Source organism: Epinephelus moara, chromosome 7 (genome assembly GCF_006386435.1).
Source record: "Epinephelus moara isolate mb chromosome 7, YSFRI_EMoa_1.0, whole genome shotgun sequence".
NCBI lineage: Eukaryota > Metazoa > Chordata > Actinopteri > Perciformes > Serranidae > Epinephelus > Epinephelus moara.
The window spans coordinates 39,820,735-39,845,584 of NC_065512.1; the positions used below are offsets into that span (position 1 = coordinate 39,820,735).

The 24,850-nt window shown below is 39.9% G+C and overlaps 1 protein-coding gene across 1 annotated transcript; it reads left to right on the forward strand.

Annotated features, from left to right (window-relative positions):
* The first annotated feature begins 21,691 nt into the window (after nt 1-21,691).
* Nucleotides 21,692-23,375, forward strand: LOC126392762 (complement C1q-like protein 2). The gene is made up of 2 exons (XM_050048376.1): nt 21,692-22,320; nt 22,549-23,375. Exons 1-2 carry the CDS (start codon nt 21,739-21,741, stop codon nt 22,726-22,728), a joined length of 762 nt encoding a protein of 253 aa, XP_049904333.1. The 5' UTR covers nt 21,692-21,738; the 3' UTR covers nt 22,729-23,375.
* Nucleotides 23,376-24,850: the final 1,475 nt, after the last annotated feature.

The window sequence follows — 24,850 nt, forward strand, 5'->3', positions numbered from 1 at the left end:
TTGTTTATTACAGTTTAAAGTAACCGGTTAGGATTATTTACTTTTAGTAGTTCATTTAGTAATGTAAATGTGCTTGTAAATTAGTCCTAGGTGTTTATTTGATTTCCTTGTGTTAAGGTTACTGTGTATTGCAACCTCCTTTTGTTTTGGTAGGGGCTGAGGCAGTCTAAGTGTTAGTCAATCCCTCTATGTAAAGGCAGTTGAGGTTTGAGCTCGAGGCTGTATAGCTGGACAGGACTGGAGAGCAGATAAGGGTTCACTCATAAATAGGGCCTTAATGAGATCAGCCATCGACTATGGATGCTTTGTATACAGTGGTGCAGCTAAGACACATTTGAGCAGAGTAGACAGAGTCCAAAACAAAGCACTAAGAATTTGCACTGGAACAATGAGAACAACTCCTACCAATGCGGTACAAGTAGAAACAGGATCTGATCTGAGATCTGAGAAGGGATAAACTGATGATGTCATACTGGATCAAGCTACAGGGGTGTGGAAAAGAGAACGTAGCCAAGGGAGTGATACAGGATTGCTGGGAGTATGGAATCCAAGGAAATGGATTTGGATGGACAGCAAAAAGAAAAGCAGTAGAGTATGGACTGGATAATATCAATTTCAGCACCCCTACCTATAAGTAGTATCCCTCCATGGTTTTTTCCAAAACCTGAAGTAGATTTCAAAATCATGGAACTCAAGAAGGAATGGGCTGAGTATGAAATAGGGGTTCTAGCAGGACAGTATATCAGAAGTAAATATTACAGTTACTTAGAGATTTATACAGACGGTTCTAAAGACAAGCAGGGCAAAGTAGGTACGGGGATATACATACCAAAGACAAAAACTAGCATTGGGAGAAGAATATCTGATCACTTATCAGTTTTTACAGCTGAAATGATGGCAGTGATAATAGCTCTACAATGGGTAGAAGAGGTTCAGCCGGACAGAGTGGTATTCTGTGTGGACTCTGCTGCTGTGCTCCTCAGCATTAAATCAATGAGTTCTATTAGACCAGATCTAGTACTAGAAATTCACCAGAGCCTGTACAGATTAAATACAATAGGTAAAGACATCAGATTTTGTGGGGGTTAGAGGAAACGAGGGAGCAGATAACATTGTAAAAAGGGCAACTGATATAGAACACGTTCTAGATGTCCCGTTCGGAAAAGGAGAAGGAAAAGCAATTATTAAAAAAGAGATGATGAAGAAGTGGCAGGAAAGATGGGACGGAACCAGTAAAGGGCAAACATATTACAAAATACAGAAATCCATAAATGCAAAGGGTGTAGTAAAGATGGGAAACAGGAGGGAGGAAGTCAAATTAACAAGGCTAAGGTTTGATCATACAGGACTAAACAAGACTATGTTCATGATAGGGAAGACACAATCAGATGAATGCTCTGAGTGCAGGGTCACAGAGAATGCCGAACAAATAATCATGCATTGTAATAAGATAAGATAAGATAAGATACACCTTTATTGATCCCATAATTGAGAAATTCCAGTGTTACAGCAGTCAAGGAAAAAGAGTCAGATTAAATATTTCAAAATTAGACTTAAAAAANCAGTAATCCTTATGACACAATGAGACAGAAAGAGAGACAGAGAGAGAGAGAGAGATGCAGGACAGACGGTAATGACAATAGCTTACAACAACATTAATGAAAGTAATAAGATGAGATAAGATAAGATACACCTTTATCGATCCCATAATTGAGAAATTCCAGTGTTACAGCAGTCAAGGAAAAAGAGTCAGATTAAAGATTTCAAAATTAGACTTAAAAAACTTAAATCACTAGGCATGCCAATAAGTACAAAAATCCAAGAATCGGCGATAAATAACAATAACAATAATAATAATGATGAAAATAATAGGAAGTGGATAATAATGAGCAGCAGTGAATGAAAATGAGCAGTGGATAAAGGGAGCACATGTAGTGCAAGTGATTGTATGTGCAAAACAGCAGACAGCTGTGGTGTCCATAAAGTGTCCATAGTGTCAATAAAGTGTCAATAAAATGTCCATGGTGCAGTCTACTGTGAGCAGTGCTGGTTATGTAGCCTGACAGCAGCAGGCAGGAAGGACCTGCGATAGCGTTCCTTCACACACTTTGGGTGAATCAGTCTATCGCTGAAGGAGCTCTCCAGAGCTTTTATCTCCTCCTGCAGAGGATGGGAGTCATTAGTCCTCAGAGATGACAGCTTGGCTGTCATCCTCCTTTCTCCCACCACCTGCACAGAGTCCAGAGAGCATCCCAGGACAGAGCTGGCCTTCTTGATCAGCTTGTCCAGTCTCTTCCTATCTGCAGCCGAGACGCTGCTGCCCCAGCAGACCACTCCGTAAAAGATGGCTGATGCCACCACAGTGTCAAAGAAGGTCTTCAGGAGCGCCCCCTGCACTCCAAAAGACCTGAGCCGCCTCAGCAGGTAGAGTCTGCTTTGGCCTTTCCTGTACAGTGCTGTTATGTGATTAGTCCAGTCCAGTTTATTGTTAAGATGAACACCCAGGTACTTATAAGATGTCACCATCTCAATGTCCTTTCCCTGGATGTTCACCGGTGTTGGGGGGAGGAGTCTGCGCCTGCGGAAATCCACCATCAGCTCTTTGGTTTTCCCCGCGTTGATCTGAAGGTGGTTCCTCAGGCACCAGTCCACAAAGTCCTGGTTCAGTTCTCTGTACTCCCTGTCGTCCCCATCTGTGATGAGGCCGACTATGGCAGAGTCGTCAGAGAACTTCTGCAGATGACGGGTGGGGGTGTGGTATGAAAAGTCTGCAGTGTAGAGGGTGAAGAGGAACGGTGCCAGCACTGTCCCCTGCAGGGCCCCCGTACTGCAGACAACCAAGTCCGATACACAATCCTGACATACTGCGGCCGGTCCGTGAGGTAGTCCAGGATCCAGGATGTGAGGTGATTAGCCACCCCTATGTGCTCCAGTTTGTCCCTCAGAAGCGCAGGCTGTATGGTGTTGAAAGCGCTGGAGAAATCAAAGAATATGATTCTCACAGAGCTTCCAGGCTTCTCCAGGTGAGAAAGAATTCTCACAGAGCTTCCAGGCTTCTCCAGGTGAGAAAGAGCTCTATGCAGGAGGAAGATGACGGCATCATCCACCCCAATGCCAGGCTGGTAGGCAAACTGCAGCGGGTCCATTGAAGGGCCTACTGCGGGGCGAAGACGAGACAGGACCAGGCGCTCCAGAGTCTTCATGAGGTGCGATGTTAATGCCACCGGTCTGAAGCTGCTGAAGTCCTTGGGGTGTGGAGTCTTGGGCACAGGTACCAAGCAGGATGTCTTCCATAAGTCCTCCAATAAGTACATTGCAGAGAGGGAGGAACTCAAGCAAAGGATTAGGGAGGCAGGAAGGGAGTGGAGTCTAGAGGGAATACTGGGGACATCTGGAGAAGGGGTAATTGGTGCTCAGAAAGCCATTGTACAGTTCTTGAAGAATACACAAATATATAACAGGATCTAGGTTGTAGTAGCGTGTTTTGGTTTTTTTGGGGTTTTTTTTGCATAAATACAGTAATAGAATAGATAACACCGTGTCTGCATACTCCGATACAGTAGGTGGCGGTATGCACCTTGAAAGCTAAAGATTGCAATCCGCTATAAAATGAAAAGAAGAAGAAGAAGAAGAGCTCAAGGCTGTGAGGAGAGGCCGTGCTGCTGTGCACATGTGCCCTTTTGTTTGATTTATTATGAGTTAATTTTCCTCAGTTATTTGCTTGGCATTTTGTTTGGGTTTTTGTTTGTTTTTGCCTAATTTGCACGTGTAATGGCAAGCACTGTAAATAAATTTACACTTTGGTGGAGCCAAGAAGTCTGCTGAGTCTGCCTACCGACCACCTTCCTTGACACTCGAGCCAAACTATCTTACAGGAGATTAAAGCGTTCAGGGCAGAATTCGAAGATTTTCGAGCTGACACATAACGGGATATTCAGAAAATAATGCAACAAACAACGGAACTTAAACAAGACGTGGAGACAATAAACGCCAGAGTGTTGGAGCTGGAGACCAGAGTGAGTGAGTTGGAGGATGACCGATTAATGCAACAAAAACAGTGAAACATCTTAAGACTCGCATCATTGAGAGGGGGGTTCGGATGGACTATATTGAGAATAAATCTAGGCAGAATAATGTATGCATCTACAACGTCGCCGAACAGAGTGAAGGTAACGCTTTCATGCAGAAACTGTTTAAAGACATTTTACAGATGGAAAGAGATCCCCAAATTACCAGAGCTCACAGAATAGGCATGCTAAAGGAAACGGGCCATTTCACGAGACCAATCATAGTTAGCCTGGCGAACTATGATAGTAAGAGAGAAGTCCTTAAAGCAGCGTGGTCAAAGGAGATCCTATTCAATGGAGCACGCATTAGTTGGACCATGACTTCACGACAAGAGTGAAACAACAGCGAGCGGCATACAGAGGGGTGTGAGAACAACTATGAAAGCAACGGATCAAGTCACACATCCTGGCCCCAGCAAGACTTAAGGGCCTCTAGTTTCGCAGACTGGGCGAGGCCAGGCGGATTTTGCAAGTTTGGCACACCGTGCACGCTGGCGCAGCTACTCCTCTCCATCGTTTGGCCATCTGACGCTGCTGCTCTCTTCTGCAATGGCGAATTGAATAAACTCTTATTATGCCTTTGCGCGGCGCAATTAAGGGCGAGGAGAGGGGCTCATTTGATTGGTGTGATGTGAATCGGCTGTGTAAAACCCACTCCACACCTTCTCTCCTCCCTGTTTCCGACTTGAGCAGGTAGGAGGGACAGAGGTGGGAAAGAGGAGTAGCTGCGCCAGCGCGCACAGTGTGCCAAACTTGCAAAATCCGCCTGGCCATACCCAGTTGGCGAAGCGCAGGTGCGCCTCACCCGGTCTGCGAAACTAGAGGCCTAGCTCTGCGCGGGGTTCGCCACCCTGCACCACGCCGGGAAACTACAGGCCCTTTGGTGTTCAACGAGGATGGCTCCACAACGACTTACAGAAATGCAGAGCTAGCAAGAAAGGATTTGGAGCAGAAAGGCATCTACACCTCGGATGAAGGGACAGAGGCAGAGGGGGAAAGCGCAAGAGTGGAATAGGCCTACATCTTAACAAGAAAATAGAACAAAGAACTTTTGCCAAAGACAACAGGGCAAATTAAGCTGTAAGTGATGAAAACATTATTTAATGAACTATTTCACCCATTAACTTGTCTCGCTGTAGCGACATAGACTTAATATAAAAACACTGGATGCAATTGGATTGAGACAATCAACTAAATGAAACAATGTTTTTTTTGTTCTCTCTCTCTCTCTCTCTCTCTCTCTCTCTCTCTCTCTCTCTCTCTCCTTCTTTATTTCTCTTTTGTATGGTTGTGTGTGCGAGAGCCCCTGGGGTGTATGAGTGTGTGTGTCAAGGGGAAGGTTGGGGTGGGGACGGAGGTTGGATGAGTGGATGGGTGGGTCGGACGGTGTGTGTTTGTGTATGTGGGTGTGTTAGGGTGACCATATTTTGATTTCCAAATAAGAGGACACTCGGCCCGGCCACGAGATAGCCTACTTAAATGATACTCGCAGTTTACTCAAAGATGCCTTGGGTAAAATTTTAATATATTTAAAGTTTATATGTATGGATAGAAAATTCAGTTATATTACAAATTATATCTCTCAAAGACAGAAATTCAGATAGGCCCCTATAGATAGGGGACACATACACACAATAGAGTGTGGCTACCCGATCCGAGCCCGACGGGTCCCGACAGTAGACCTACCCGACGGGTCGGGCCGGGTTCGGTCAAAAAAGTATAAATTGTATTCGGGCTCGGGTCGGATTCGGTCAGCTTTCAGTGAAAATGTAGTGTAAAAATAAATAAAATCCTATTGTCTGTCCTGTTTATTGCTTGGGGACTGTTATTTACTTGACAACACCTGAACAGAACACACATTGGCTGTTTGTTTCTACCTCTCCCCTCGCTGGAAGCCTCGGACCTTCCGCCGCCCGCCTCCGCCTTGATTAAATGCTGAAAATTAAATAAAAGAGGGAGACAAGTTTTCCTATTTTATCTTATTTTGTTATATTTCTCCCTCTCCCCTCGCTGGAAGCCTCGGACCTCCCGCCGCCCGCTCCCGTCTCAAACATGGAGGTCTCCCTCTCCGCGGAGCACCCACGGTGCACGCCCGGCCTGTTAAATAGCCTGTAACCAGTGCTTTAGTAATTAAATAATGTCGTGCTCTGTTCGGTTTCGGACATAACAAAACAGAATGACTGTCGGGTTCGGACAGAAATATGCAGCCCGTGCCACACTCTAACACACACACACACACACACACACAAGGTTATATGGGTACAAGTAAGCAGTTTAAAGATGTGAGGATGAGAACTTTGGAGTGGGGCTGTGTGTGATGAGGGAGGGGCGAAAATAGGAGGGGAGGTCAAGATAATTTTGTGATGCTTTCAGAGTTGGTTTGAGTGGATATATAAGGCCGAACCATGTATGCTTACAAATATGAGAGTTTGAGTATATTGTTTGTACGCATTATTTGGAAATGGTAAATACAGAAATAATGAAATAGTATTTGCTAATGATGTATTGTTAGAAAAATTATATTCTGAAAATGGGCTTTTGAATTTAAATACTAAGCAATATTTGAATATTTGAACATTTTTTCATTATTTTTATGTATTTGCCCCATTTTGTATAGAATGAAAAAATTAAGTAAAGGGGAGCTAGAGGAACAGGGACACTGCTGTCACGAGTAAATGGTAAATTTTGTTTGTACATACCTTCAAGGCGACTAGAAGTAAATACAACCATAAAGAAAGAAATGGTTGAAAAAAATTACTTTTGCGGAACTGAAATTTCATGTTTTCTTGTTTTTCTTATACTTATTTTAGTTATATTTTTGTTGGTAAGGTTTTTTGCCCATTCCTACTCCCATCCTTTTCCCATTTTCTGTACTGCCATTTCTTTTCTTTTTAAATTGGGGGGGGGAAACTATAGGATTTCAAATAGGACCATGGCTTTGTCACTGCTCCATGATAATTTCATTGAATGTTAACAGACTGAATAGTGTAGTAAAAAGACAGAAGATTTTACTTCAGATGGAGAGAGACAAAGGGGATGTAATATTTCTACAGGAAACACATCTGAGGAGAAAGGAACATGAAAAATTAAAGTAACTATTTGCCAGGTATATTAAACTGTAACTGTAACTCATACAGTTCAGCTAGTAGAGGGGTGGCTACAATAATTAATTCTCAAGTAGGTTTTGAAAAGGAAAAGTGTATTATAGACAAGGAAGGGAGATTTATTTTAGTAGTTGGTAGAATAGAATGTATGGAAATATTCTTTCTAAATGTTTACTACCCGCCAGATGCAGGACCAGACTTTATGTCACAGCTAATAGAAATTTAAGGGGACTGTAATAATAGGGGGAGACTTAAATTTGGTAATGAACCCAAAGCTAGACTTGTCTAATGCTAATGCACATAGAGCAGAGAAAAACGCAAGCATTCTGAGGAAAGTATGCACAGAGATAGGTATAGTGGACATATGGAGAATGCTTCACCCATATAGGAAAGAATATACATGTTACTCAGGGAGACATTCAGTGTTCAACAGACTAGATTATTTTTTTATGTTTAAAAATTATGTATCACATGTTAAAAGTTGTACAATTAGTTCCATAAATATATCTGACCATGCAGCGGTCTCTCTTACAATTACGCTTAAAATTACAAAAAGAAAAACAATTTGGAGATTAAACAACTCTCTCCTACAAGACAAAAAATTTGTAGAAAAAATGCCAAAAATAATAACTGAATATGTAGAACTAAATGACACTGAAAAAATAGATCCAATTATATTATGGGAAGGAGCCAAAGCAGTTATGAGGGGACATATAATTTCATATGCATCTGCAAAAAAAAGGGCCAGAGAAACACAACAGGAAAAAAATAGTGATTTGACGAACGTAATTACTATAGAGGAAATTAATCAGCAAATACAGGGACTGAAAATAGGGAAATCTCCAGGTGATGATGGGTTCACAAATGAATTTTATAAAAAATTTACAATTCAAATAACTTCATTACTCATGAAAGCATATAATCACACATTAGAAACAGGAAATTGGGCACAAACATGGCAATCCTCTATTATAACCTTGATCCATAAAGAAGGGACGGACACCACAAAGTGTTAACTCTATCTCTGCTCAATACTGATTACAAAGTAATATCAGCAATATTAGCCAATAGACTAAAAACTATAATTAGGGGCCAGGCAGCCTAAGCTGCCAGGACCCTATTGTTATCCTGCATGTTCTTCTTCTTCTTCTTCTTCTTCTTCTTCTGAGGAAATCCTACTTCCCATGCATGAAAAATCACCAAACTTTGCACAAAGGTCCAGTCCCATGCCAGATTGCCTCAGCTGCAAAAACAGGCCAATAGTCCTGATGGTGCTGCTACAGCAAGCCTCTAAAGTTCAAAATTTTGAAAAATGTAGCCCCAATACTGAAGAAACGTTTATACATTTAAACCTATTGCAAATTATGAAGTCCATCACTCTGTTTTTTTCAAAAACTGTAAAACTTATTAAACCTATCTCCTCCCACAGTTTTTGCTCAATTGACACCAAACTTGCTACAGAGCATCTTCAGACTGTCCTACACAAACGATCCACACAGATTTTTGATTTATCGAAAATTGAGCCCAAAGTCCATCAAAATGTTTGACTGTAAACGGTATTGTAAACATATACTTGCAAATTCTTGCTAAATACATTTTCAATGTTCATTAAAAAAAAAACAAAATTTTGGAGTCATGGTAGATGATGTTTGGAAAATATCAGAATTTTATCTCAAAAACTGAATTTTTTACAGCATTTTGAATTTCGCTCTCATGCGAACAATTGGAGTCAATGCAAAAATGGCATTTTTAAACATCAGTTTTTCACTTATGGAGCCAATAAATCATTGTTAAAAACAAATTACCAACATCTCCATGCTGTCTAGATGCAATTTGTGTATTTTCGGATTTTTGTCTTAATAACTGAATTTTTGACAGCCGTTTGAAATCTGCCTTTACACACTAACAGCTGCTGTCTTGCACACAGGTGACTGGCTTAGTCAATTTGTGAAGCTACATGTGACATTTCTGTTTGCCAATTAGCTCAGTGAGATAGAGGATGGTTCTTGGTGTTGAAGATTGTGAGTTCAAGCCTCAGCTCGTGCAACATTTCCATATGAGAAATCTACCCAAACTTTTCATAAAGGTCCAGTCCCATGCCAGATGTCCTCAACTGGAAACACAAGACAATAGTCCTGATGGTGGCGCTACAGCAAGCCTCTAAATTTCAAAACTTTGAAAATTCATAACAAATCAACCATATGTGCTACAGCTTTGGAACTTTCACTTTGAAATTTGCTTTTCCATGGCATGGATGGCTACTGTCTGGCACCCTGATGCTTGGCTTAGTCAATTTGTGAAGCCACACATGAACTGTCACTTGCCAATTAGCTCAGTGAGATAGAAGACGGACCTCAGTCTCAGAAGTTGTGAGTTCAAGCCTCAGCTAAGGCAGAACGGACATTCTAATGTGAAAGTCCTATGTTCAGGCATCATGCTATGTGGATTAGAGACTGCTAAGGTTAAAATAATTATGATCCAGGCAGTTTCGCGGAGAGACAAATTCTCTTTATCAACACTTTTTCCTGTTTATTTGGCTTAGCTTTCAGTCAATATGCAGAGTCTATCCAATAGCTACTTTTACATTTTAAAAAAATGTTTTCATCTTTGTCACCATGGATAATGTTTAGCTTTAAGCTAGATCAGGCCAGTTTGTTCATAATTGCTAGCAGTTAATGTTATTCTTACTTTCTTGTTCTTGAGTTTTTTCTTTCCTTTGTATATTATGAGTCTGATCACTTCAACCACTCATCCACAATTTGAAGGGCATGCCATAATTTTATGATTTAACTTCTATGTTGTGATATGCTTTGTTTTAGTGTGTGTGTGTGTATTACATTTTTCACATGGGCTTTTACATATACCACACATTCAGTGTTTTATGATGAAATAGATTATGACTTCTTAAGAAAGGGACCATTGAGCTGCTGGTTTAGTGCTGGGTCAGACATCAGTGTTTAACAATGTATTGAAGCTACAGGGAACAGAATAACAAACATATTTATAAAAAAGAAACATCAGTATGGGATTTAGAAAGAGTACTTTGGCTGTGCTGTTTTGAGACCAACAACAGGATACACTAGAGTTTTATTTTAATGAGAATTTAAACTACACACAGGGCCTAACATTTCAATTACAAGTGCTTTTTTTCTGCTTAGCCTAATTTTATTTTATTTGTGCAGTTTTGCAGCTGAAAAGTAATGTTGATTTCCTTTTAAAATGAAGCTGTAATGGTGCATTTACAATTTTACAAATAGGCCTATCTCTGCTATGAATCATTTCATTATTGATTAGCATGTAGCAACTCATAATGTAATAATGGCTCATAATGTAATAACAGCTCATGATGTAATAACTTAAATGTAATAAAAGTGCATAATGTAATAATCGGCTCATAATGTAATAAAATCATGAGCGCATAACGTAATAACGGCTTTGCGCATAATGTAATAATGTAATAACTTATTACATTATGAGCCTTACTGGCGCCGATCATAATGTAATAACAGCTCAAAATGTTATAATGGCTCATATTGTGAGAAAAGTGCTGCATTATCATCATTTTTACCTCTTAAAGGTGCAAATAAAGCAAACGGCATGGGTTTCAGCGCATTATTAAACAAAATTTGTGAAAGCAAGAATTATTTAATATTAATTACACTCTCACATTTTATCATGTAAGATGTATAAAGCTGAGCCACTAGGTGGCACCCATGCTAGTTATTTTGGTGACATATGGTGATCGTTTGACTCTACAAAGAGTATCTACCATATTCAATGTGCAGTTTATGATTGTATCAACACTGGGTGTGGATGCAACAGCAATAGTATCCCCACATGGTCACTACGATGAAAGTCTGCCATTGCTGATTCTAGGCCATTTTGCTGAAGGTCATGGGGACCATTATGTTAGCCCTGATGGATCAGTCAGACCATTCATTCAAAGAATTCAGGAAACAGAGAAGCAGATTGTGCTTGTTTATAATACTGGCTCTGATGCAGTTCCTGACTCTGACCACCATTCAAACCCTGACTCTGACCATCCCTCTGACCCCAACAATCATCTTCTCCTGGACTCTGACCACTCAAACCCTGACTCTGTCCATCATTCTGACTCCAACACAGTATGTCACACTGGCCCTGATGTTGTTCCCTCTGCAGGTCCTACAGTGCCAAAATGTATCTTTCATGCTGACCCTGACACTCTCTTGGTTGCTAGCCCTAACTTGCTTCTGCTCGTACTGTCATCCATTATCCAGTATTGCCTGTTGATGGATTTTACTATGCTGGGCACCTTCAACAGAGTTTCCAACTTGTTCAGAGAGCTAACCCTGCCATACCTACCAAGAATTTATATTCGTGATACTTTGGTGGAAAGTTTAAATATTGTGATAGATGAAGACTGCTGCATAAATATTAATAGGTTATACAGAGCAGCTGCACGCAATAGTAGCCTTGCGTCGAATATCAGGGAGCTCTTCAGCCAAAATGCCAGGTGGATTACAGCCTGGATCATGATTCAACATATATCCTTGGTTCCATATTAAAGACATTTATTGGAAGAAGTAAAGTTTTTTTTTTCTTTTTTTTTTTTTTTTAAATCCCATTCACTCATTAAGCCTTGATCTGAGTGAACACTGACACAGTCATTGACAAATGAAGCCCCCTGGACTTGATTTTTGTTGGCAGCTATAATTTATGGCCATGTATTATTTATGCATATTGTTTAATTAAATTTATTTGGACTTGTGTTTTTATTTGGGTATCCTGACAGGCTGTGTTTACATTTTAAGAACTTTTAGCTGGTTCATTGTTATTACATGGTTCTAAAATGCTCTTTTCATTCTTGCAGAAGTTCCAAAATAAAGTAAATTGAATGAATATGTCATGCTGCTATCATATATTTAACGTATTATTGTGTCCTGCATTTATTGTAGCAACAGTAAACAAAGAAGCTAAATGAACTGCAGTCTCCCTCCTTCCCTAATCCACCCTCTTCTCCTGCCGGCTTTTGAGTTGATTACTGTCGCGCCACCTATGTACAAGTCATAGTCAAACACAGACCTCTTCCCTTAGTGCATTCTCGTTGTCAGTGTGTGCAATTTTGACCTTTAAACAATTAGGCTTCTCTTCCTGTTTACGTATGTGGCCTGCTGCATATTGGGGGCGGAGGTATATGGCATCTAAGTTGGCCATTGCTCCACTACGTTTTGCAGAAATTGTGTGATCCTGCTGACAGACAGACAGAGAGACACAGAGGTGAAAGCATTTCCTTCCACCCCTGCAGGAATGGCAGAGATAAAAATGATGATAATGCAACCCTTTTCTCACAATATGAGCCATTATTACATTATGAGCGGCGCCAGTAAGGCTCATAATGTAATAAGTTATTACATTATTACATTATGCGCAAAGCCGTTATTACGTTATGCGCTCAAGATTTTATTACATTATGAACCAATTATCCAGTTATTTTCTATATTACGTGTTTGTCTATAAAATTATGTAAAATTCATATTACCTTTCCCCAATTCCAATCTGGCATCCACAAACATCTCACTTTGTCTGACTAAAGGTCCCAAACCATGATAAAGCAAAATTTGAGGAGGATATCCTCAAATCTGCGAAGGTAACTCCAACACTGATGCCTGAAACAATCAATCCATCATGAAATAGTTGTGGATTAATTATACGTTTGACTTATTGATTTATTGACTAATCATTGCAGCTGTAGAATTCCTATAATGAGCTAGAAGAAGTTTTAAACATATATACCACAGAGTTGTCTCTTGCTAATTAGCTCAGTGAGATAGAGCATAGTCTCTTATGCTTAGAATGCCACCTTTTTTCCATCTTCCTACACTTTGCTTGTTGCTCAGAATTGCCTAATTTTGCCTAAAATGGCCTGGCCCCGACCATTGCTGCGCAGCAGCTATAATTACAGATATTATTGATGCAGATCAATGTGGTTTCATTCCAGGAAGACCTTTGGCAGACAATATTAGGCGAACAATAAATCTAATTGATTATGCTCAGAATAAAAATATAGATCTTGTATTATTGACATTAAACGCACAGAAGGCATTTGATTTAGTGAGCTGACCCTTTATGTTTGAGATACTTAACATCTTTGGGGTAGAAAACAAAATTTGTATATGGTTACAAGCAATTTATAACAATCCAACCTCTAGAGTAAAAACAAATGGCACTTTCTCAAGAAGAATCACAATACAGAGAGGAACTAGGCAGGGAGACCCTCTCTCTCCACTTTTATTTGCCATGTATATAAAAACAATAGCAACAGCAGTGAGACAGAAGACTGAGATTAAAGGGTTACAGTTAGGAAGAGAAATTCATAAATTAGCGCTCAATGCAGACGATATAATAGTCTATCTTACATGTCCGGAGGAATCAGTACATAAATTAATGAGAATAATTGACGAATATAGTAAGGTTTCTGGATATAAATTAAACAAGGACAAATGTGAATCATTAATAATAGGAAAACAACCCAGTCAAGCATTGAAAGAATGTTATAATTTTAAATGGGATACAAAGAAAATAAAATACTTCGGCATTAATATTAGCGAGAATTTGGAGGATTTGTATGAAAATAATTACTGTGCTTTGGTAACTAAGATAAGGCAGGACTTGAGTCGATGGGGATTAATACCAGATGGAATTCTTAACAGAGTAGAAACAATAAAAATTATGGTTCAACCACAATTTTTATTTCTCTTTCAAATGCTACCAACAGTGATACCAGGGATGTATTTTAAAAATTGCAATAAAATGATTTCAACCTTTATTTGGAATAATAAAAAACAGAGAATTAATCTTAAAACTTTATTTCAACAAAAAGAAGAAATTGGGCTAGGAGTTCCAAATTTACAGATTTATTTTTTTACTACACAAATCCTTACAATAATGAAGTGGACGAAAAGGGAAACAGAAACCAAATGGATTAATATAGAAAGAGAAATAGCAACAATATCAATTGGGACATTACCATTTATAGGGAAAACAATATGGAAAAAATACACAGGGCAGAGCTACTGCATTAAAAATACACTAGCAAACTGGAAACGGATTTGCAAAACTTTAAAAATAGATAATGAAGGTATATTACACAGAGAAATGGCAGATAACCCAGATTTTATTCCAAATAAATCGGATAAAATTCTGAACTGTTGGGCTAGAAAGGGTTTGGTAATTTTTTCTCAATTAATCACAAACTACATGATGAACTCATATGAAGAGATTTTGACCAAATGCGAATTAGACCCAAAGCATTTTTTCAAATATTTGCAGGTGAGAAGCTATATTAGGAAACATCTAGAAGAAGATACATTAAAAAATGATCTGATTCAATATATGACTCAAAACAGAAACAAAAATAAGGAAAATCCTTCAAAAATTTACTGCAGAAGTTTAATAGGGTGGAAAATAAAGTAAAAGAGAAATGGGAAAAATAATTAAAAATTGAAATAGCAGTAGAAGTTTGGAAAAATTCATTAGGCAAAAATTTTAAAACATCACAATCAATATACTGGAGGGAGTTTGCATGGAAAGTGAGAATGAGATATTTTATTATGCCCGACAAACTTAGGAAGTGTTATCCTGGAGTAGAGATTGGATGTTGGAGGGGATGTGGGGAACAGAAGGTAAATTATATACACTCCTTCTTTACATGCCCCATATCGACAACATATTGGGAAGAAGTCCAAAAAACTAAGTAAAGTATATATTTGATTCAAAAGAATTTTTGAAAATTGAAAATTGGTTAGGTCTCCATTTAGGAGGAAAGATAAAATCAAAAGATATTTATTTTTTCAACATATTGAGAGTATCGGCCATGAAACAGGTGACAAAAACATGGAAACTTCCAAATAAACCAAAATTAAAAGCATGGACCTTAGCAACAGAACAAATTTTGGATATGGAAAGATTAACTTTTACAAACAGGGATCACACATACAAATGGAACAAGTTATTTTGTAAAGATAGGTTTACCAAAACAACGGAAATTTTTAACCAAATTAAAGACATGAAATGAGCAGTCCCCCCACCCCCACCTCATTTGTTCTTTGTTTTTTGTTCGTTTGATTTTCTTTGTTTGGTTTCTGTTTTTTTTTCTTTTTCCCGTTTTTGTTTTTTTGTTTTACTTTTTTTTGTTCTGTTTTGTTTTTGTGGGATTTTATTTAACCTTGTTGTATTTCTTTGAATATAAATAATTTACGGAGGTATATGACTGAAAAAAGTGTATAAAAATGCAATGAAATTGGAAATATTGTTTATGCTTATGAAGAAGATGAAAGAAACATTGCAATAAAGTATGAAAAAAGTTATATGAAACTTCCCCAGGAGCACTGTTAAAAGTATTTTGGAGGAGGCACTGGCTCAGCCCAGGGGCAGTCCACCTCCTCAGGCTCAGCCAAGGCTAATGAATCAGGTGAGGGAAAAACTGTCACCATATATATTTAATTTCTAGTTAAATTATCTCATTAAGATATACTAATATAAGATATAATCATATGACAAGGGACATGTTTTTCATCTTAGGTCCATCTCCATCCTCTGCTCCATCCACTGTGCCCACTGTCCCCTCTGTGTTTGCTGCAACCTCAGCTCTACCTGGTAAGTTAACAACAAAACAGCCTTTGTAATTGCTCGGTGTACTGCAGAACATTCTGAGATGAATAATTTTGTCCAAAAATATGTATTTGATTTCCCTAAATTTTACTGCCTATTTATTTAGAAAATAAGTAGCATAATCTTCAAGTGTAATATGACATCTAACATGGCTAGCTTTTGTTGTTGTCGTTGTTTTTCATCTTAGGTCCATCTCCACCCTCTTCTCCATCCACTGTGCCCACTGTCTACTCTGTGTCTGCTGCAACCTCAGCTCTACCTGGTAAGTATGGGCCCTAGGCCTTTTTTGGGGTATTTTTACTGCCTTTACTTTTAAGCTCATATCACAGTCATTATAAAGGCTACATACACATGCTATATCTTGTTTTTTTCAGGACAATCTGGGCTAACCACATTTGCCATCATCCCATGCCCTTCCAAGTGCCTGTATTTTATATTAATTTTTATATCAATGAAAAAAACATATCCGTGTTACTAAATTCTTACATTTTTACATGTATCTCACCATAGCAAGTTGGAAGTAGACATATTCTGCCATATATGAAGAGGGGAGACTCTGGAATCTGGCAATATAAGAACCATGATGGTGGGGCATTCTGTCACTTCACAGTTGTCCAAAACATGCGGTTTGTGCCAAAGGACATGATTGCCAGTATTTTTTCATTGTTGCAAGAAATTCCATTGACTCATTCACAAGTCAAAAAGAAAGAAACATGCAATATTTACATCTAAGATAATAGAAAAATAGTCAACCAAGTGCAATGATCTCCCCCAAGATAATATTTGCCACTTTGCAGTTTTTTTGTTGTTGTTTTTTAGTTTCAGTTATATATTGGGGGGACATTTTGGGCATTGGAGGGGGGACGTGTCCCCCTCAATGTATATGGTGACTACTGCCCTGTCACGCATGCATAATTAGGCTACAGTTGTCTGGGTGCGCAAAGGTTAAGTGCGCTGGGTCTTGTCATACAAAGTTTGATGGAGTGTCAACTGGACAACATGGAGATATTTGCATCTTGAAAGCCGGACTACAAATGTGGATAGACAGGGAGAAACACACGCAAGCCTAAGACATGGTAAGATATGATATTCCTCACTATATGAAGTGACTGATAACAAGATCTGTATAATGGATTGTAAAGAAATTTTTCAGGTTTTTATTTTGTAGACAATTGATCTGGATTTATAGCGTGATGGGATGATAGCACAATGATGTGTGTGGTATCAATGGAAAGCTCTGGTCCTGCACTTTCATGTGATATGCGTGGCGTTTCTGTGCGACCCTGCATTTGTGAGTAATTTATCCAAGAGTAATGTGTGTGCAAAGCTGTATGAAAGCTCTGTTATACATAATTTTACTGTAAATTTATCATTTTTTTTCGCTGTGAAAACATTGGACTACCGACAAGTGCTTGGTCTTGTCAGAAAGCTACGGTTCCGCTGTTTCACGTGATATGCATGGCAAAATCCATAGACAATAACAGGTGTCAATTTGGATGCACTATGCGTAGTTCAGGCCCATAGGGTTAACAACAAAACAGCCTTTGTAATTGCTCAGTGTACTGCAGATGAATAATTTTGTCCAAAAAAATATATTTAATTTCCCTATATTTTACTGCTTATCAATTTAGAAATTAAGCAGCATACTTTTCAAGTGTAATATGACATCTAACATGGCTAGCTTTTGTTATTGTCATTGTTTTTCATCTTAGGTCCATCTCCATCCTCTTCTCCATCCACTGTGCCCACTGTCCCCTCTGTGTCTGCTGCAACCTCAGCTCTACCTGGTAAGTTAACAACAAAACAGCCTTTGTAATTGCTCAGTGTACTGCAGGACATTCTGAGATTAATCATTTTTAATATAAGACATAATCATATGAAAAGGGACATGTTTTTATACAAATGCATATGATTTCAAAACTTCTCAAGCAATTTTCAGTTGTTCCACTGGCAGATTGTTTTCTTATTACAAGCTCTAGCTGTACTATTTTATTTAGAAAATAAGCAGCATAATTTTCAAGTGTAATATGACATCTAACATGACTAGCTTTTGTTGTTGTTTTTCATCTTAGGTCCATCTCCATCCTTTGCTCCATCCACTCTGCTCACTGTCCCCTCTGTGTTGCAGTTTATTTAAAACAAAAAATAATAAAGCAGATTGTGTTTACAGTAAATGATTGGTTTATTTTGTTACTTTTAGTTGGCCTAGATCAGGGTTGGCCAACCCGCGGCTCGCGAGCCGCATGCGGCTCTTTGCCTATCAGTGTGCAGCTCTTCGATCCATTAATTAAAACCATTGGCGTGCGGCTCTTCTGTCATAAAAAAAATCAATTTATTGTTATGAGTGCGTATGGCCCTTTAAGAAATGTAACAGGCTTAAGTGGAGCAAGTGAGAGAGAGGAGTGTGCACAGGCAGGTGAGAGGGTGTTGAGTTCGGGAGGAATGCAGGACGACAACGCGGTGGCGATATCACACAACAAAAAATGTCAGGGAAGAAATGCGTGTCTTTGTGTGTGCGTGTGCGTGTGTGGAGAGAGTATGAGAGAGGGAGAGACTGTGTGTGGATGTGTGTGGAGTAGTGTTGCACAGTATACTGGTACCAACGGTAGACCGCAGAAGGCTGCTACTTAAACACCAGGGTACATGACATGGTGCCACTACTGTGGGATAAGTTCAAAGTCCAATCAAAGGAGGGTGAGTGTCCATGCACTGGCCAATAACAGCCATAGTGCTCCGCGGCGCAAGATAACAGCTTACCGGCGCCCGAGAAGCCCGGCTCCAGGTGAATAAATTGGCGTTATGACTGCCCAGAAAAACCTGAATAGCCGAGCCGTGGCGGCACGCAGGTATGTGGCGTGTCAGAGGAGAAACGAGCCGTTCACATTTCTCTCTTTGTGGCAGGTAACGGTCCACAAACCTCACCGCACTTTAGGGACTGTTCTTTACTTGTCAGGGGAGGAGGGTGGCTGGTTGATTTTTATTTTATTTATTTATTTTATTTTGATCCCCCCTATGTTAATCACTTATTGATGCTGTTTTTGAAGTATGAATAAGTCAATAAGTAATTTATTCCATTGAAATATCATTGATGTATTATAGAAAAGTGATTTATCTTTTTATAAATGACAAAAGGCACATCTGCCTCATTTTTGCTGTGGTATCGTGATACTACTCAGAACCGTGATACTTTCACTGGTATCGTACCGTGGGTCCCAATTTTGGTACCGTGACAACACTAATCTGGAGAGAGTATGAGAGTGGGAGAGACTGTGTGGATGTGTGTGGAGAGAGTGGGAGAGGGAGAGACTGTGGGTGTGGAGGGGGGATGGAGAAAGACAGTATGAGAGGGAGAGACTGTGTTTGTGTGTATCTCTATTCATGGTTATTCATTTGTGTGTGAGATAAATAAATCTGGCTTTGAAAATTGGAAATGTATGGATTTTGATTTTATGTCATTTAGTGTTTGTGTGAGAGAGGGAGTGCGTTTGTAAGCACATGTGTATGATGTGGCTCTTTGTAGTACCACGGTAATTTGTGTGGCTCTTGGTCTCTGACTGGTTGGCCACCCCTGGCCTAGATGACATTCACTATCCAGCTTAGTACTATATCACTTTGAATATTAAATGTAAATCAACCTCTGGCTGCTCTTGTAGCTGAATTTGCTACCATTTCAGATTAAAAAACATAAATGGGTAAAACATGCCGGGCTGCTCTTTGAGGTTGTATGTATTGATTCTCTGTGTGGCCAGTGGGGGGAGTTGCTGACTTAGCCACATATTAATTGAAAGAGTTTTCTGCAAGTTTGCAAATCTGTTGTCTGCTTCCATGGCCTTCATCACTGTGGATTACAATCTAACTACAACAAAAAGTTCTCACATCTAGTTTTACAAGTGTATCCGTAATGACAGATTAGATCATGAAATAAGTTATAGTAGGTGTGTGAATGATCAATAATCAGTATTACTGGCAGTAATAGAGGGCCCCAAAATCAAATTTTGATGAGGGCCCCACGGAGGCTTGGGCCGGCCCTGTTGAGCAGGTATTACAAAAAAACTCAAAACCTCAGAGAAGGAGGATAAATACAGCTGCCCTATGTGAGCGATCACAGCAGTCAAAAAGTCTTAAATGGGTAATAACAGGATGTCTTCGCTGGTTACTTACCTGAGGCAGCAGACTTGCATTTTGGACTCGTACCTCAGGAGGTACTAAGCATCTGACAGGTACAGGTTAGCAAGTTAGATTTTGGTAGGAACTTGTTATTAATGTATATATCCAGGGTTTTTTTCAGTGTATTTTTGTGTAATTTTTAGTTCTTCACTGTTACTGTTACTACTGACCCCAGGTTGTGTTAGAACTTACTTACCCTGATAGTGGGGCAGGTTTTTACAATTAAACTCCTTGAACTTGACATTAAATAATGGATTCTGTACATAGCTGGAGAATTTGGAAACATTTCTAATTGTAGTAGACAAATAAAGGTACATTGTGTCAAAATTTGAGAGCACAAAATTCAGCGAGTTGTAAGTGCTGAGACAAAAAGTGGTACAACCATAACCAGTCTCCCCTATACCTCATGTATCCATGCTGAGCAGAGTTGAATGAGGTTTTATATGTCCACAGTGCATAAAGGAGACCATTAAAGTTGCACAGGTCAAGCTTCTCTAATTTAATATTTTTAGTTCACACATAAATTAAATAAACATCAACATAAAATAATCTTATGTTGTAGCTTATTTATTTTATTTTATTTTTTTATTTTTATTTTATATACTTTATTAATCCCGCTGAGGGGAAATTCAATTTTTTCACTCTTTTGTCATTAACACACAGGTCCAAAAGACACACACATGCACAAACAGGACCTATACATGCACAAAGTGGAGAGATGTCAGAGTGAGGGGGCTGCCTTGGTCAGGCACCCTGAGTGGTTTGGGAGTTTGGTGCCTTGCTCAAGGGCACCTCGGCAGTGCCCAGGAGGTGAACTGGCACCTCTCCAGCCACCAGTTCATGCTCCATATTTGGTCCAGACGGGGACTTGAACAGGCGACCCAAGTTACCGTTCCCAGCCCAAGTCCCTATGGACTGAGCTACTGCCACCCTAAAACAGAGACCATTTCTCTGCCAGTTCTTTAGATCTGCTGAGTGAAGTTTAGGTATTGTTTTAATATGAAAGAACATTGCTGTATTTTAACTTGGCAACATCTTTTCATGCAGATTGTACTCCTGAACAGCTCCATCTGAACTATTATATGCAGCCTCTCTTCTCAAAGACATAACCTGCATTAAGATGATTTTTCTATGAAGGAGAGAGATAAAAGAGGAAATGTCTAACAGTCTGCAAGAAATCCAATGTGTCACTAATGCTTCCTGATCCTATTCCCTTAAGGCAATGCAGAGGGATTTATAATTCATACATAAAGATGGCGTGATTATTGTTGCAGTCTTAATCCAAATTGCAACAGGCTTTGCCCTGAACTTGTTACGTCAGCAGCTCTCGACTCTCCTCTCCCTGGCTGCAGACGAACAAAAAGCGCTGGAAGCCTCTTTCTGCTCGGAGATCCGCCGCGTCCAGCGATGCCAAAACGAAAATTTCCCTTGTCAACCGTGTGACGCCAAGTGACACTGTCACCGCACCAACAGCTGCAGGGTGAACTGGGTTTTAGGGTTACAACGTGTTTGTTTCTCCCCCCTGCTCTCTCTCTCTCTCTCTCTCTCTCTCTCTCTCTCTCTCTCTCTCTCTCTCTGCCCTTAGTCCTGGGGTTGAGTAACTCCGTTTTGGTCCACTCTTTTTTTGCCGTGGCTTTTAGCTCTCACCACCTTCCACCATTACGTCCCAAAGCAAAACGGACTTTTTAGCGCTTGCTTCTCGGACTCTCCAGAGGAAGAGAATCGTCGCCGCTGTGGTTGGCATCGTCATGGTTTTGGCTCTCATCATCGCAATTCCGCTGCTGGTCCAAACTTCCAAGACTGATGCGCACTACGAGATGATGGGCACCTGTCGGATGATCTGTGACCCATACAACCCCAAACCAAGCGCCACGGCTCTGGAGGTCATGCAGGACTTGAGCGCCATCCCTTCTCCGACCTTTGTTCAAGGGACTAAAGGCGAGCCGGGTCGGCCGGGGAAACCCGGGCCGAGGGGTCCGCCAGGAGAACCGGGACCACCAGGTCCGAGAGGGCCGCCGGGGGATAGAGGAGATTCTGGAAAGATGGGACATCCGGGGATAGTGGGCACAGCGCGGACCGAGATCGGTGGAGAGCTCGGCCCTGCTGTCGGCGGGGCAAAGATAGCGTTTTATGTGGGTCTGAAAAACCCACACGAGGGATACGAAGTGTTAAGGTTCGACGATGTCGTCACTAACCTGGGGAACCACTATGACCCGATAACCGGCAAATTCACATGTCAAGTGCCTGGGATTTACTACTTCACCTATCATGTGCTGATGCGCGGAGGAGACGGGACAAGCATGTGGGCAGACTTGTGCAAAAACGGACAGGTACATTTTCCTTTTCTGTATCTTCAAAACCTGTGGTATGCACGTGCTGATTTTACCCAGTTTGGCGAATAAATTTGTTGACTGCTCGCGCACTGTGGAGAACTGTGAACATACATGTCAGGGGTTTTATGATTTGAGAGCGCACTTGTAGCTATTCGGTCGGTCCTGCAGCTGGGTGACAGCTCTCTCTCTCTCTCTCCCTCTCTCTCTCTCTCTCTTTATTTGCAGGTCCGAGCCAGCGCCATAGCACAGGACGCAGACCAGAACTACGACTATGCCAGCAACAGCGTCGTCCTGCATCTGGACTCAGGGGACGAGATTTATGTCAAACTGGACGGCGGCAAGGCGCACGGCGGAAACAACAACAAATACAGCACGTTTTCCGGTTTCCTTTTATTCCCGGACTAAGATGGGATAATCGCAGCACTCCATCCCAGAACTGCCATGACAGAAATAAAGCTTAGTTCAATGTAATCAACACTTTTGATCAGACCGACGAGAGGAAGCTGCCACCATGTTAAGACGCGCCCAGTCTCATATGCAGTCTGAAAACTTTTCTCATACTGTATGTGAGACTATATCATCCATATAATAAGCATACCACTTATTTCCATAATAATTTCACATGCTCTGCTAATTTTCTGTAGAAAATAAGCAAATATCTCCACTATGGCATGTCCAGGGACCCTTCTGAAACGTGTTGTTCAGCTTTGAAACAAGTTAAATTATTCTGATAAATTCAAAGAATTATTCATAATCTCAAGAATTATTGACCTCTATTGTTTTGAGACTCTGCTACAGATTAGCAACCTTCATGTGATAGATTCACAGTCGATATTTGCAGTGCAGGTGTTGTAGCGTTTTCTCTTTGTGCATTTTGTGGAGTTGAGGTTATTCATTGCCCTGGAGAGGGATCTATTGAAACTGAACTGAAAAGGCCTTGCTGACCTCCCCTTTATACAGAGGACATTGCTTTGTGACGTGATGCTATTTTTGCTTGAAAGTGTGTGTCACAAAGATATATATATATACAGTCTATACATATGTATGCAGTTATGTATGTATTTATTCAAAAAGAAATGAAATTAGTGAAGCATATCAGTCATAGCCTACAATTATCTGTCCATCCAGTGTTGCAAAAATGTTTCTATGTCTTTGTATTCCAGTATAAACATTGGTCAGTAATTTAAATAAATGATTATGTTTTCTAAGTTGGTGTGGGAGTTGGCTGTCAGTAAGACCACTAAGGTGTCATCAGAGTGGAACTGAGGCCAAATGTTTTACGTGATCAGAAGAAATCTGATTTGACAGCAGGATTACAGACAAAAGATTTTTACAGCAGGCCCTCAGGCAAATCATACTGTGCAAAATTTTATTTCACAGCTTTTTTACTTCTTATGCCAGTCTAGTAATCAGCTGGTTTTGGGGTTGCATCTGTATTCTTGTCTCCTGATCTCAGTGTGTGAATGAATGTGCGTGACAAAGAGTGGGAAAATGTAATGTAGTTTATATACTTCAGGACTGCACTTACATAAAGTTTTGAAGTATTTGTACTTTACCTGAATACTTAAATTGTATGCTACTTTATACTTCTACTGGATTACATTTCACTGATAATTATTCTAATTTTACTCCACTACATTTACTTTAGTTTTACATTAAAATGATAAAGTAGAACACATTGTTTAAGATTAAACTGACAGTTCCAACCTCTCCGGCTTGTGACTGCTGAAAGAAAGCCATGTCTACGTGGGGCCATGTCATGTTCAGATTTCTGAGTCATTAGCAGTTCCACCAAAAGTAATTTCCCTTTTGAACTTCACAGACTTACAAGGACTACAAATTGGTAACAGATTTTTTTCTTCTACCATTCATTATCTCACAACTCTTGTATTTGTCTTAAGGGGTCCGAGTCCTAGCATGGGAACACATGAATCAAAAGTAGTTAAAATTATCTCCACCTTCAGCAGCTACAACACTTACATGTTCTCTACACATTGATGCATCACTATTACAGTAATGTATCAAAATATCATATATAATTAGAAATCAGTCACAGAGAACATTTTACGGCATAAAGAGTGGGTAGGCCTACCGGTACTTTTATTTTTGATGCTTTAACATCATTTTGCTTATAATATTTCTGTACATTTACTTTAATGGTAGTTTGAATGCAGGGCTTTTACTAAATGTCCACTGTTGTCTTGTTTACAGCAATGTAAACATTATTATGTTCACATTGTTGTAATTTTGCTTCAGTGTAACCATCAGAAATGGTGAATACCTCTTTCACCACTGGACACAAAAACAGAGAGAGACTGGGGAAAGGAGAGTTAATTGAGTGAAAGAGAGAGATTTTGTCTTCATGTGTGTCAAGCCAATATGCGTGTGTGTGTGTGTGTGTGTGTGTGTGTGTTTGCATGCACATGTGTGCGTGCGTGCACATGTGTGTGTGACACACAGATAGATGGCCCTATCCCGGCCACACAGTTCTGCATGCATATCTTGTGTTGGACAGTGATCCATTCCT

Bases quoted from the DNA above. Each gene is read 5' to 3' on its own strand.
- LOC126392762 (XM_050048376.1), top strand. From the start codon at position 21,739: ATGGTTTTGGCTCTCATCATCGCAATTCCGCTGCTGGTCCAAACTTCC. The intron at 22,321-22,548 runs GTACATTTTCCT...CTTTATTTGCAG, and splicing joins ACTTGTGCAAAAACGGACAG to GTCCGAGCCAGCGCCATAGC.